The sequence below is a fragment of the Aptenodytes forsteri genome, unplaced genomic scaffold, assembly GCF_000699145.1.
Source record: "Aptenodytes forsteri isolate BGI_AS27 unplaced genomic scaffold, ASM69914v1 Scaffold43, whole genome shotgun sequence".
Taxonomy (NCBI): domain Eukaryota; kingdom Metazoa; phylum Chordata; class Aves; order Sphenisciformes; family Spheniscidae; genus Aptenodytes; species Aptenodytes forsteri.
In genome coordinates, this window is record NW_008794122.1 from 857,533 (window position 1) to 870,821 (window position 13,289).

Genomic DNA, 13,289 nt, shown 5'->3' on the forward strand with positions numbered 1-13,289 from the left:
ACCCCCAGGTCCTTTTCCACCAGGCAGCTTTCCAGCCACTCTTCCCCAAGCCTGTAACATTGCATAGGGTTGTTGTGACCCAAGTGCAGGACCCAACGCTTACTTAGCCTTGTTGAACCTCATACAAGTGGAGTGAAACAAGCTGGAGATTATCTGATTCATTCTTGAAAAAATAGATGTTGGCTATGAAGCAGTAGTCCAAAGTATATGTACTGCACTTCTTAAAAAATCTGGAAATGTCACAAACTGATGAACAATGGAATATTTTCTGAGATTTAAATTTTTTTATGGGTACAGGTATACACTTTGGCAACCAAGCTAAGTAAAAGCATACTGACTAATTTTAATATTGTGCTGCAAAACACAAGAACAGACAAATGGCAATATTAAACATTCTTAAACCAAGAGAATGGATTCATTACAGAGTACTTCCACTGGAGTCACTTACAAAAATTATTCCATTTTTACTTTGGGGCTAGGAAATATTTCACATATTTTGGAGGAATATCTCAAGAAATCTGTAGAGGGATATGCTAAACTGTCCACTCAAGTAAATGGCTTAGGAAATCTGAAGAAAATGTTACCTAGTAGCTGGTGAAGCAACCAAAAACCCAGTATCTTCATCTCAGGGATGAAAGATAGCTCCTGACTCATATGCTTAGACACCCCTGTTCAAGTCCAATCTTGCCTTTAACTTTCATCAAGACAGAGTTCTATTTGTAAGCTAAGACTTCTGCTTCTTTACCTCCTATAACTGTTCAGCGAATGAAACACTGTAGGATACTTAAGGTCAAGGGGAGGGGTCAAAAAACTATGATGCACACTACAGGCTCCATTAGATTCCCCCTCCCACAAGGATTTCTGACAGGCTTAGACTTTGCAAGTAAAAGTTGATTTTTTTTGTCTTCTCTGTTTTGTTTCATTCAAACTTCTTTTATACTTTCCATTAGTATAAAAAATATTAGCATTATATTTTTCCATTTCATAGTCAGATAAACAGTGATACTCTAATGTCTTTTAGTATAACAACCCTATGATTCATGTGTATGATTACAGTCTATCTACTGTACATGCACAAGGGGAATTAGTGCTGTGCTTAATACTTAATTACTAATGGACTGTAACCCACATGAATCTGTCATAAGTATGTAACCATTCTGAGCTGATGTTTGTAATTAATTCACTGGCTGTAATCTGCACACACAGCTGAAAAATCAATTAAAAAAATAATGAAAAAACCTCCTTTAAGCAGGACATAAATCATACTGAGAGATTCATTATCTTTCTGTATTTGTCTCTCCATTTTTTGAGGTGTGAAGACTTTTCCACATACTTACTATAAAATACAACATTAACAACAAAAAAACCCCTCCCTTTCCCCTGCATCATCTCAATGTGAAAGCATCAGTACTTATAATGAAAGTACAAACTTAGGTGGATTCATTCCGGGGTAGAATCTACCTCTTCTCAGGAAAAGTTGAGGGTTCCAAAATAATTGATCTAAAGACCAGGGTGACGCCATAGCTCATGCCACTGACATGGAATAAAAGAAAGAGTCTGCAGCTTGTTAATCAGTAAATCATTTCCTTTCCCTGTAACAGGTGGAAGTATTACCATTTACTCCTGAGTTGTATGATTTTATACTTCTGTTATGCTTCATGATTAATGAAGATGAACACTATATTATATAAAATTTAACCCATTTCTTCTGGAGTATACTTATACAAACAGGGAAAATGTGCATCAATACAATAATCTTAAAATGTTTTTAGTACTATTTTTAACATTCATTTAGGTCTTGCATCTGCTAAAGGAATTAAAATGCATTCTTTGTACAATCCAATTCACTGAATTGAATTAAATTTGGTTCTGTATCCCAGATCTTGCTAGTATGATTAAGTAAATAAAATTACAAATTTATACATGTATTTGTGAGAGAAACATGTATGACATGAACAGATAAGTATTTTTTTTCCATTGTGTGGGATAAGGTTCCCTTTATGTGACATAAAAAGTTAAATGGATCCTTTACATGACTTATATTTCTTCTTACAACACGACTTCCTCTTAACAGCTTCTAAAAAGACAAGTAGTCACAAGTTACTTGTTTCTGCTTCATGCTGAGCTCTATATTATTTATATGATCATTTGCATGCAGAGCACGGAGAACTTTCTTCTTCCCCCCATTTGAAAATAACATAATATAAATTAATAGAGCTTCAGCATATTTTACAGTTACTGTTCAAGTTTAACCTTTGAGGGTCTATGACTTGTAACAAAATAAATATTACATGAGTCACACAGAAAAACTCTTGTGAACATGAGTAATTCCCTTTTTATGAAAGCAGTACTACTATTTAATATATGTTATTATATAATATTTTATTCTGTATATGCAGGAATGAAATAAGATCCAGAATCCAGCAATGTGTTGCTGCATGAAGTAGAACTGTATGAAGCATTTCATTTTTCAGGGATGCAGTGGTTCTATCAAGATAATCAGTTCAAGTTACTATCTCAAGTGGGAGAAGAATTCTGTAAGAAAAAAGTAACTCACTGAAAGATATGAAAGAAATAAATCAGTATTCTCCCTTAAAGCCAATTCTTAAACACAGAAGCATTCAACCAGAACTTTATTTTAGTTTGAGCTCTTTTCCATAGTCACAAGTGGTTCAGTTTTGCTGTTTGTTTGTTGTTTTCCCCCCCCATTACTTATGATAAACAATTAAGCAGCCACATGTGTTGGGGTGGTTGTGTCTTTTTTATCAGTCACCCTTTGAACTTAAACGTTAGTCATATCTAGTGCATTTTTATATAATTTCAACAAATATCAAGCTTACAAAACAGCTGTCAAGTCACTGATTTTTTCCTGTATATTCAACTTTCATTATAGATTCTGGATATCCTCTGAGATACTTGTGAGATATCCATGAGATCTAATGACATTGAACACCTTTTGGGATTGTGCTTTTAGTTTCTAAATGGAAGCAATGCATTCATTAATATTCCTAGAAAACATTACTTGGAGTATCTCCAAAAAGAAGTTGCCTTTTGAAAGAGATGGGTATGAATTGGAGGGAGACAAGGGGAAATCATGTAACCCTGTTTTTCTCTTCTGTGGCAAGAGCACTAGTTTTCCTACCTGGTGTCCATTCCTGATGAAGAAAATACATTATTAAATCCTTATTACCAAGAAATAAAATAAAGGGGAGGCACAGTATACAGCTGAGATGAGCTAATAATGGCTGCTAGCTACTCTGTTCCCTTAAAGCTCCTGCAGTCCCGTCACTTTGGCATGAGAATCAAGGAAATTATGTTGACTTTTGAGCTCTGATTCAGACTTTTCTTAAGTCATCTTTAGAAGAGCTGACATTCTAATTGTTCCACGAATTGTTTCAGCTCAGAGTTTGTTAAGCACTGACATGTTTTACTGCAAAAAAATAAAGGTATGTAATTTGACACAGTGACAGATTAATACCTTAGCATCAGATTGGCAGAACAATTAGACAGCTGAAATGTTTCCTACATCTTAATGTCTGTGCTACTTCAGGAAGCCATAGAAAGTCCTACTTTTCTGAAGGATATGTTGTCATTTCAGTGATAGAAGTAAATCAGGTTATCAAAGGATTTAACAGGGTTACAAGGAGTCTTGTAGCAATTACATTTAAATCTAGAAAATTAAAATTTAGGGAATTTGTGTTGTGTATTTAGTATAGTACTCGCCACCAGTATCACATAAGCTGATACTTCTTAGTCCTCATTATATATATGCAATTGGTCTTGTAAAAAAAAATGAAATAATAAAGTCTGAACTACAGGATAAATACAACTTAAACAAGAGAAAACTATATGTTTCTAATGTGCTTCCTTTTATATTATAAAGTAATCAGGGTTTTAAACTAGTATTTGTCTAGAATGAAGTCTGTTGAATCTGATTTCACTTACACATAATACTGTATGCAACCTATATTATGGTTCTCCACTGACAACCAACTGATTAATATGATTCAGGCCTGGAAGAGTACTATTAGTTTTTTAGTGTAAAAAAAAAAAAAGCCATAGGTCTGTTTTTCATATAAACAGTCTTTAAGTCAATTGTGAAATACTGATGATTCCTTGAAGATCACAGATGCAATACTACAGAGCTGATGATACAATCATTAATTTAAGTAGGAAACTTTTTAATGGAGTTATTCTATAATTAGAGGAACAGTTAAAGAATATTGTACCTTAACCTGCTGGAGACAATTGTGATAGAAATAACTGTGGAATCTAAGCCAGGAATTTTATTGCTTGGGTAATATTTCTTTGGTTACATGTCTAAGTCATGTTAAATAGCTGTATAGTCTGGTATAATGTGTTTAATTAAACAAAAGAAATACATCAAAATCTTATACATTCTTTATCTTATTTAACTCTGTTTCTCCCTGAAGCAGAGGCAGGTATTATTCAAGGGTAAACAAAACCAAAATTTCATATAAGAAGTAAACACTGTTGAAATTTTCTGCTTTACAGAGTCTCTCTTGCACTAGTTTCAGGTTTAATGGACTTCAGATGCATGATATTTGTTTTGCACCACTACAGGTAGAAGCAGTATTTGGTCTTTAACTTTTTGATGAAACTGTAACACGGAATAGATGTGTTGGGACTCAGGCAAGAGGATTTTACAAATGCTAGATTATCATGTCTGAACTTGAAAGTGTTTTGTTTTTGTTTTGGGTTTTTTTTTTGCATTACTGGCTTTTTGTTTCTGTATTCCTTTGATTAACACCTGTCTTAAATGGTCCGACCATTTAGGTTTTTTGTTTGTAATTCTATTAACATAAAATTTTAAGCAGGATGTCATTCTAAAATGGAATTTTAGCTGAACCTAAGACCAACTTCTAAGGTAGACTTATTACCAAATAAGTTAAGAATCTTAACCCAGAAACAGATAAGGGTTGGACTGATGCCAAAGTACATGAATGTTAGTAATCATATTAACAGAATTGCAGAGCTGAAGGGAACCTTTAGAGCTCATTTAGTGTATCCTTGCTTTCCCAAGGTAGGATTAGCCACGTTTATGTTACCCATGGGAGGATTTTTTCTGGACATTCGTAAAGCTCTCACAGTGGTGGAGAACCTATAACCTTCCATCACTACATTTATCCTCAAAGTTTTTTTCTAATTTCTAACCTGACTTGTCATTGTTGCAATCAAACCATTACTTTTGGTCCTTTCCACTATGGGCATGCAAAACAGATTGTTCCCACTCTTGCTTTACTATAGCCTTTTAGGTACATGAAAAGTGCCGTTTTCTCCCTCAGCTGCCTTCTCTTCTGGCTAACTCACTTTCATTCATCTAGCATGAGCGTTTTTCAAATGTTAAAGAATCAGTTACCTGTTTCCATTTTCTTACGGTATTGCTTTATTTGTTTGTTTTATTTTTATTAGTTTTAGAAGTAGAGGACTATATAACATCTCATGTTTGCTTTGAAATTTCTACTCTGGTCTCTCTTGAAACCAGCTAAGTACTTGGACTTTTGATGCCCTACAGCAGTGAGTCTTGCTGTTCTTAGGAATTGTTTAAGGGGTACTTTTATTTTACCATTTTTCAAGTAAAGTATTGAAAATTCTCACTTTCATTCTATATTCCTTTTTCCTTGCATAACAAAGGAATAAAAAGGTTCAGAATTCATTATTTTATATCCTTCTGTCATACCTCCTCTCACAGTATTAATTTTTCAATCAATGTACATGTAAGCCTTTCTGTACTCTGAAGTATTTTCTTAAGCACTGAAAAGAATTTCAGAATTGGGCATGTTATACATGGAATTATTCTAGTCCAAAAGCAATTAATATATTCATTACTTCAGTGCAGTTGGCCTATCTCAAACAGTGGATTTGTGTTTAACTTTATTCAGTAGGACTGTTTTAGAGATGGCATGCACTATCTCTGCAGTACACGATAATGCTGCATTCAGAATGACAGCAGTCCAAGCCTTGGGGCGCTAAATGCTTCTTGAGATATGTTCAATTGCTGTTTAACTGTATTTAGCCTAAGGTGCCAAGAAAGAAGTTGCTGATGCCTTCAAACATGTTTAAGTATTTTAATAGTGTCTTGGCATGTCAGAATATGCCACAGCACTAACTGGGGTGCAGTTCCTGAATCACTGCAATTAGGAGGCAGGGATTTCAAAGGCAGTACTGCTGCAGCTGTGTATCACCATAGCTTAGCTTTTTTTCCCCCTCCTTAAACAGTAATTTTCTACAATATGTACTCTCTCAGTTGTTTTCTGCATTATTGTTCTCTGATCATGTAGTCAATACTTGTTATGCTTTAAGAGCTCTATTGTGCCTCCAATCACACAGCTCATAAAACAGACAACCATTTAATATTAAACCTATGTAAATGGACTCCTGTTTAATTACATAGTCTTACTGGTGTTTCACTTGAATTTTGGATGGTCCTCTGAATATAGTATATTTGTGTACAGAGTGCAGGAAAAGGTGGGATGAAAAGTGGCTCATCCAAACCACAGTCTCTATCATTACTGTATGACGGTTCCTATTCCTTTTTCTTTTCTCACAGTAGTCTGGAACTACCGCACAGGCTTTCTTTACAGGTCATCAATAACTGGAACCATGCAGGGATGTTATGGGCCCATCAATGGGGAAAGGCAGCAAAATCTGCATGTAGTCATTGATTTGTCATACATACTATTTAGAACTCATCTGTCAATGACTCCTCAGATCCTGTGGACCAAGCTGCGCAGTTTACAGAAGTACTGTTGCACTGCTGTAGTACTGTATGGCTACTGTGGTCATGTACTCCTCCAAGAAAAGGTCTACAGCTAGGAGTTCTTTCTGGGCACAGAGTTCTTTCTAGGAATATTCACGTTATTGTATCTAGATAGGGTGTCAGTATTGCTTTGGAGGGTTTTCCATCTCCAGGGACAAGTGGAACAGAGCTTTTGACTACTTAAGTACATCTAAAGTCTGTTGTTACCATAGGCTTTGTGTGTGGTTTACAAAAGATGAGAAAATGAAAAGCTCCTTGCATCTTTCTCCAAAAGACTATATGTGCTAGGACCATGTCATGACTAATGGATAATGCTGGGTTTGTATAAAATATATTGTACAAGAATCATTGTTAAAAAATGTGCAGAACAGAGCCAGAGTGAGTGTGCATCCTTGATTATATTTTTCAGCAATGTATGTGTACAAAAAAGCACATAACTTGTAACATGTACTTGTTGACTACTGTATTCATAATATCTCTGTACTTGATGAAATATATTGACCTTCTTTGGTAAGGAATGTGAGGAGAGAAAATAATGGAAAATTGCTTGGGTGGAATATTTTGGTTGTTAATTTTTTTGGCTTTAAACTGAATAGAAAACATCATATTTCCCCTCTCCACACTGCCGTGGTAGGTGCCTTCCTTTTTTTGATAACAAGCAATCCTTCTAGCCCTAAAGCAAGAGTCAGCTACAATCAACAGAAACATGAGCATAAAAATAAATAACTCCATTCATTTGCATGTTTTTATACAAAGTTTTATGGAAAACATAAGCTATCACTGTCTCAGAAATTAGCCATAAATTTTTAAAGACTTGTTGGATTAATGATAAAAGGTTGGGTTTTTTTTTTTGAAATTATAGTTATCAGCTAACTTTGGAAATTGGTGGTGGAAGCTTATATCAGAAGCAATGAGAAAGTAGATTGTGAGACCCTGTAAATTACTGTCCTGCAATTTTTTTTAAGCTGAAGTCTGAACAGTAGCAAATGAAATCTACTTTTTAAATATTCACTTTTGAAGTCTCCATTTACACATATACCTAAAAACTTGTCTAAATATCTGTCTTTTGGGGAGTGGGTTTACAATGGCTTTGTAAATAGTCAAGCAATACCTAGTTCTGATGTAGAAACACCATAAGAAGATATGTTTGAAAATAACTTAGATGATATCTTCCATTGTAACTCTGAAGATAATTTTATGCAATTAAAAGCTTAAATTTGAGTAGTTTATGCATAAACAATTAAAACCTAACCCCAAACCTACAAATTTCTGTATGACAAGAAATATCAGCCCTCCAGGTTTACTTTCTCACTAATTAGCATTGTGATAAAGTTTGTTTGTTAATAACTGGCATTTTAAACACTTATTTGGGTCAGTTTCCAGATATGTAACTGTGGCAGAAATCTGTTGTACTCTTCCTTGATGATTTGCCAATTGTGTTGACAAATTCTTTGCTGTGTCATATTCCATTAGGCTTGTCAGCTAACAGTGTGGTCGCTACTGAAGTGTTTTACTTTTAAACTGAGAAGTACTTAAAAAAGCATGTCACTTAGAGATGGCTATGTTTGGATGTAAATTATGCTAGAGTACAAGAATACCTTTTTTTTTCCTCCCCAAATTCAGAGATTGTTCACAACTCCATGAGCTAGATAATGTAAAAAGAGAAGCGTAAAGTTACTACTCTGCAAAAGAGGGTCAATCTGTTCAGGGAATTAGCAAAAATACAGTTAATTACTTTGTAGCTAAAGTGATGTGGCAGTTTATTCAAAATGAAGGTTAAATCTCTGTTGTCTACTGCAGTGTATAGAAAGTACCCAAGTTTTCCTTAACTGACTAGTTTAGGTACTGGTAATAGTTTAGACCTGACAGCACTGGATGTTTTTCCCATCTTCTGATATAACACACACACACACAAAACGTTCCCTCCTTTCCTGCACCACTTCCCCACCCCCCCACCCCCAATGCTGAAGTTATGTCCATCTTTTAAACAGAAAAGCAGTTAAAATGCAACAGATTTCAAAACATGTTAGATTAAATGTGTGCTTAAATGCTCTACTGATTCAAGCTCTTAGAACAGATGCAAAGAAGCAATGGAATAGAAGGCTACATTAACTGTCCGTGCCAAATACTAATTGAAGGGTGCTTTAGATTAAAATATATCATGCCAGATCTGACAGCCTGAGGGGGGTGAGGCTGCTGCTGCTCCATGTCCCCAGGTCCAACCAGTAGCAAAAATGAAGATGTATTCCCAGTAGGTATGCACACAGAGAACCCACATACACCAAATATATACACAGATCACAAACGCTCAAGAGCACTCACACAAACACAGACAGCACCAGTGGCCTCATTCTGCTCCCCTCTCTGATTGGACAGGCTGGAAATCCACTAGTGAGAGTGGACACGTACATATGTATACATGCATATGCACACATAATAGAAAGCCCATACCCAGAAAAGTGTTAGAAAGGAATTTAATAAGAAGATAGGACAGAGGGCGCTGATCAGGCACAGAGCACAACGAGACAAACTTATTAGCCAGCAAACTATTTACATGTGACTGGCCCTTTTTTCCCCCTTATCTCTCTATTTTCCCCACTCTTGTTCCTCCCCAAATCACCTAAAACCCTCTCTTGTCCTCTCTTTGGTTCCTCCTCTAAACATCTCATAAGTCCTGTGCTATCCCAAACTGCATTTCCCCCATATCCCATAATGTGTCCTACATACCTAGGCAGCAATCCCCCTGTTAGACAGAAAGGTGATCTGGAGAGCAGCTGCCAATAACTCATGGTGATGGGTTTCACGCCTGGACAATGGGGCCAATGGCTTTGCTAGGATAGCCCTGAGAGGGACCCGGGCAAGGTGGTTGTTCCTCCTGAGTCCTTACTTGGGTTCTTATCTGCCACTATACACCCCTGTGCTCCTCTGGGCCTGAGCAGATGGACCTTTGATGGGCTGACAGCCTCTGTGGTGGGCCTGGGAGTAGCCCATCAGAGTATTATTTGGGCTCATATTATCCTGCCAGTGTCTCTCTGAGCTCTTTTGTGGGTGCCAAGATGAAGTTTATCACATAACCCAACAGGGCGAGTCAGCCACATGCTGACTTAGAGGTTGTTGCTTCATGAAACATCACTATAAGGCTGAATTGTATAGCAAGTCCTCATGCTTTACAATAAGGAATTCTAATATTTGACCAGAAGTTAATAGGGGATGCACTACAATGCAAAATGGCAACTTTTCAAGTGCGTGATTTAAGGACCACCAGTGAGGGAAGGATTTTTATCAACCCAAATAATGCTGGCTCAAGATTTGTTTGCACTAAAAAGAAACCATCAGATATAATGAGACATTACCTGTTTCAATATGGAAAAAAAACCACAACCAAACAGCAGCAACAATACCCCTTTTCAATAAACACATACTCTTATGTTTTAAATAAAGGTCAGATATATTGACTTGATAAGCATTTGCTAATATTCTGCCAGAGTAATAACTGAAATACTAGTAGCAAGCATAATGTTTAATGGTCTTTGGAAGTAAAGTGCATTTTGAAGAGTTTATTGATATTTAGATGGGAAGGAGATTTACCCTGTTGTAAAAATATGAAGAGGGTTTTTCTGTTTAAAAATCAAAGCACATCAGGTACAGCTCAGCAGTTAATTACGCTTCTTACCTTTAGGGAGTGCCACAATAATAGTAGATTTAACTGACAAATAGAGAATTTTCCTGTTACAGTCCCCATCTTCTGTCTACATCTCCAGAACACAGTCATCTGAAAACTGATAGGCTGATAACTGTCCATAGTCTTTGCATTCTTCACTGAAAAAATGTGGGAATCATGCCTGAGACTAAGTGCAGAAGCTTTAAAAAGTACAACCGGAGTTCACTCCTCCCAGCCTTACACATTTCAGCCTCAGAGTTACTCAGTTATCTAAACATCTGTGCTGTTTTCCTCATTAAAATCAGTGGCATATTGAAATATAAAATTTTATACAGTATTCAGAATACATACAGTAGATTCTATAAAAATGTTGACAACAGTTAATAATAAATAATATACATATTATTTACAATACTGCAACGAATTACTAATTAAATGAATGTTTAAATGCATGAAAAAATCAGGACAGAATGAACATAAATCTGACTTTCAAGAGCTTTTGCAATTCATTCAGGATTAAATCCACAGATGCTAAAATGAAATATGTTTGCTCTGCAAGCACCTGTTGTAAAGATTTTAAATTAAAACAGTTTACTCTGGAAGAGACAAAGGATTTTTGGTTGCCTTTTATTTTTTTAACCTCAGGAGTGGTCATTTTTATGAATTTATAAAAATTTCACAGTTGGAATTGTTACTGTTTAAGAAGGTCATCTGGCAGCCAAAATCAAAGAAAAAATAGGCAAAATAGACGTAACAAAATGAAGGCTGAATAGGCCTTTGAAAGATATTTTATAAGGCATAGTTTATTACTGGTAAAATTACTACTCACATGAATTTGGGTGTTGTAGTGAGAAGGTAGAAAGCTGCCACAGCCCATATGAAGTCCCTGATTGTGTTTCCATGCTGAAGCTCCTTGCTCCTTTTTAAGATAATCGATTTTTTATAAAAGAAACCTAAAAGTTTCATCAAATAAGTCATGTCATATGAAAGTCATATGAAATAAACTGGAAAAATTATTTTACTTGTTGATTTTTGTTCTTTATCAATTTTAATTGTTTGAATATCATGTTGTTACTTTGTAGGCAGCTCCAGTTATTTCTTGTAGACCATAAAGTACAGTATAACTGCATAAAAGCAAGCTTTCAGAATCTTACCCAGTGCTTAAAACAGTTGAGGTAGCTTTTTAATTCAATTGTAATGCAAATATCAAAATACAAATATTAAAAACTACCTGTGTTTTTATCAGGTAGGAGTCAATCCTGCAGTCCCCTGAACTTTGCTAGTTTTCAGTGAGAGTTCTTACAAGTACAGTAGCTAGAAAGATTAGACACAGTGTTCTGGGTCAGGACACCTTCTAACACAACAAGTCAGATATAAAACGTTAGTGCATCTATTCAGGCAGCACCCAGAGTCTCCCTGTCCCTCCACATGCACACAGAACACACAGAACAGCTTTATCCATACATGTTAGATTAAGTTTATAACCAATAACAGGGTTTTTGTATGCTCCTACTAATAATCATTGATTGCACGACTCATGTAACATATTGTGTACTAACAATGAATCCTCAGAAATACAAGCAGAGGTTTACATTATATGCAAATTGAGTCCCATTGTCAATAACAGAGCTGCTCACCTGCAGGGTGTTAAGCATGTTCATAAGTATTTGCAAGGTGGAGGGCCTCAGGTTCTTTTCACATAAATTCAAAACATTCTTTACAAAAAATTCAAAGAAAGGTATTTTTAATAATTTCAAGAAAATTGGCAGTATGGAATTAAGTGCTTGGTTGACTCTTTTAGACATCAAAAATCATTCAATACCTAATGCCAAATGCTTTTGAGATTAATTTACAAGCACAGGAAGTGGCTTAATGTCTTGTTTTTCGATTCTTGAGGTTGAGGATAACTGTACAAACATACTTGTTACCTATGGGCATATGCAATGTAAAAAAAACTATTACTGAGGAACTTATTGCAACATTCTTACCAAGACCTTTAAAAATACCTTTTGTGAATTTTCAGAGATTCTCAGTTTCACTGGTAGTCATTACAATAGTATTCATTTGTAAAGATAACTCTATTTTACTTTCAGATTCAAGGCCTCTACCAGATGTAGCCCTGACAGGGAAGTGTACCCGAGAGTGTGATGAATATGGCCACTCGGACTCCTGCTGGATGCCAGTTCGCACTTCTCCTGAAAGAAAGCAGAAGAGCCAGCCAAAACTCTCCACTTTCATGCCTGTCGATGAACGGGGCAGTCAGGAAAAGCTGGCCAATGGAGAAGCCTCCCTCATGGGTGATCGCAACAGAAACCTCCTTAACAAAAAGTTGACCTCATCCTATGAGACCTTCAGCGCAGCTAGTTTCAGCAAAAATGAAGAAGGCAATCCAGAGGATATCCCCCTTACACAGACAGGGGAATACAAGCCATCTCCTGTCAATACTCTAACTAGAAGAGAAGTTTACCTGTAGGCTAAAAAGCAGCAAGAAAGCTCTTTCATATTATAACAAAGAAAAGAGGCAAAATTCTTAAAATCGAAACAATTTTAACAAAAAATAAGAAACAAAAAAGAGGGGGCCACCAAAGAGACAAAAGATCTGCCTGCCACTTCTGCCTCCATAGCAGGCATTTAATTATACAGTCTGCCTGACTATACTGTACAATGTAGAAAACATTGCTGTTACTTGCATGTCTAATTCCCCCTCACTGATTTTTATTTTCCTAAATCTATGGTTGAAAATTCCTCCCATAGTAACGAGCTTGATTAAAAAGAACACCACACACTGTTGTTTCCCCTCTGCAGAAGCATGAGTTAAACCACTCATTTTGTTTGATTATCATCTGG

At 35.9% G+C, this 13,289-nt stretch overlaps 1 protein-coding gene across 1 annotated transcript in view; it reads left to right on the forward strand.

Moving 5' to 3' along the window:
* LOC103897090 (protocadherin-9) overlaps positions 1-12,915 on the forward strand; it is a 153,407-nt gene extending 140,492 nt beyond the window's left edge. Inside the window, exon 3 of the mRNA XM_009277061.1 lies at positions 12,536-12,915. Coding sequence (XP_009275336.1) covers positions 12,536-12,915 — 380 coding nt within the window. The remainder of the gene's footprint in view (positions 1-12,535) is intronic.
* Positions 12,916-13,289: the final 374 nt, after the last annotated feature.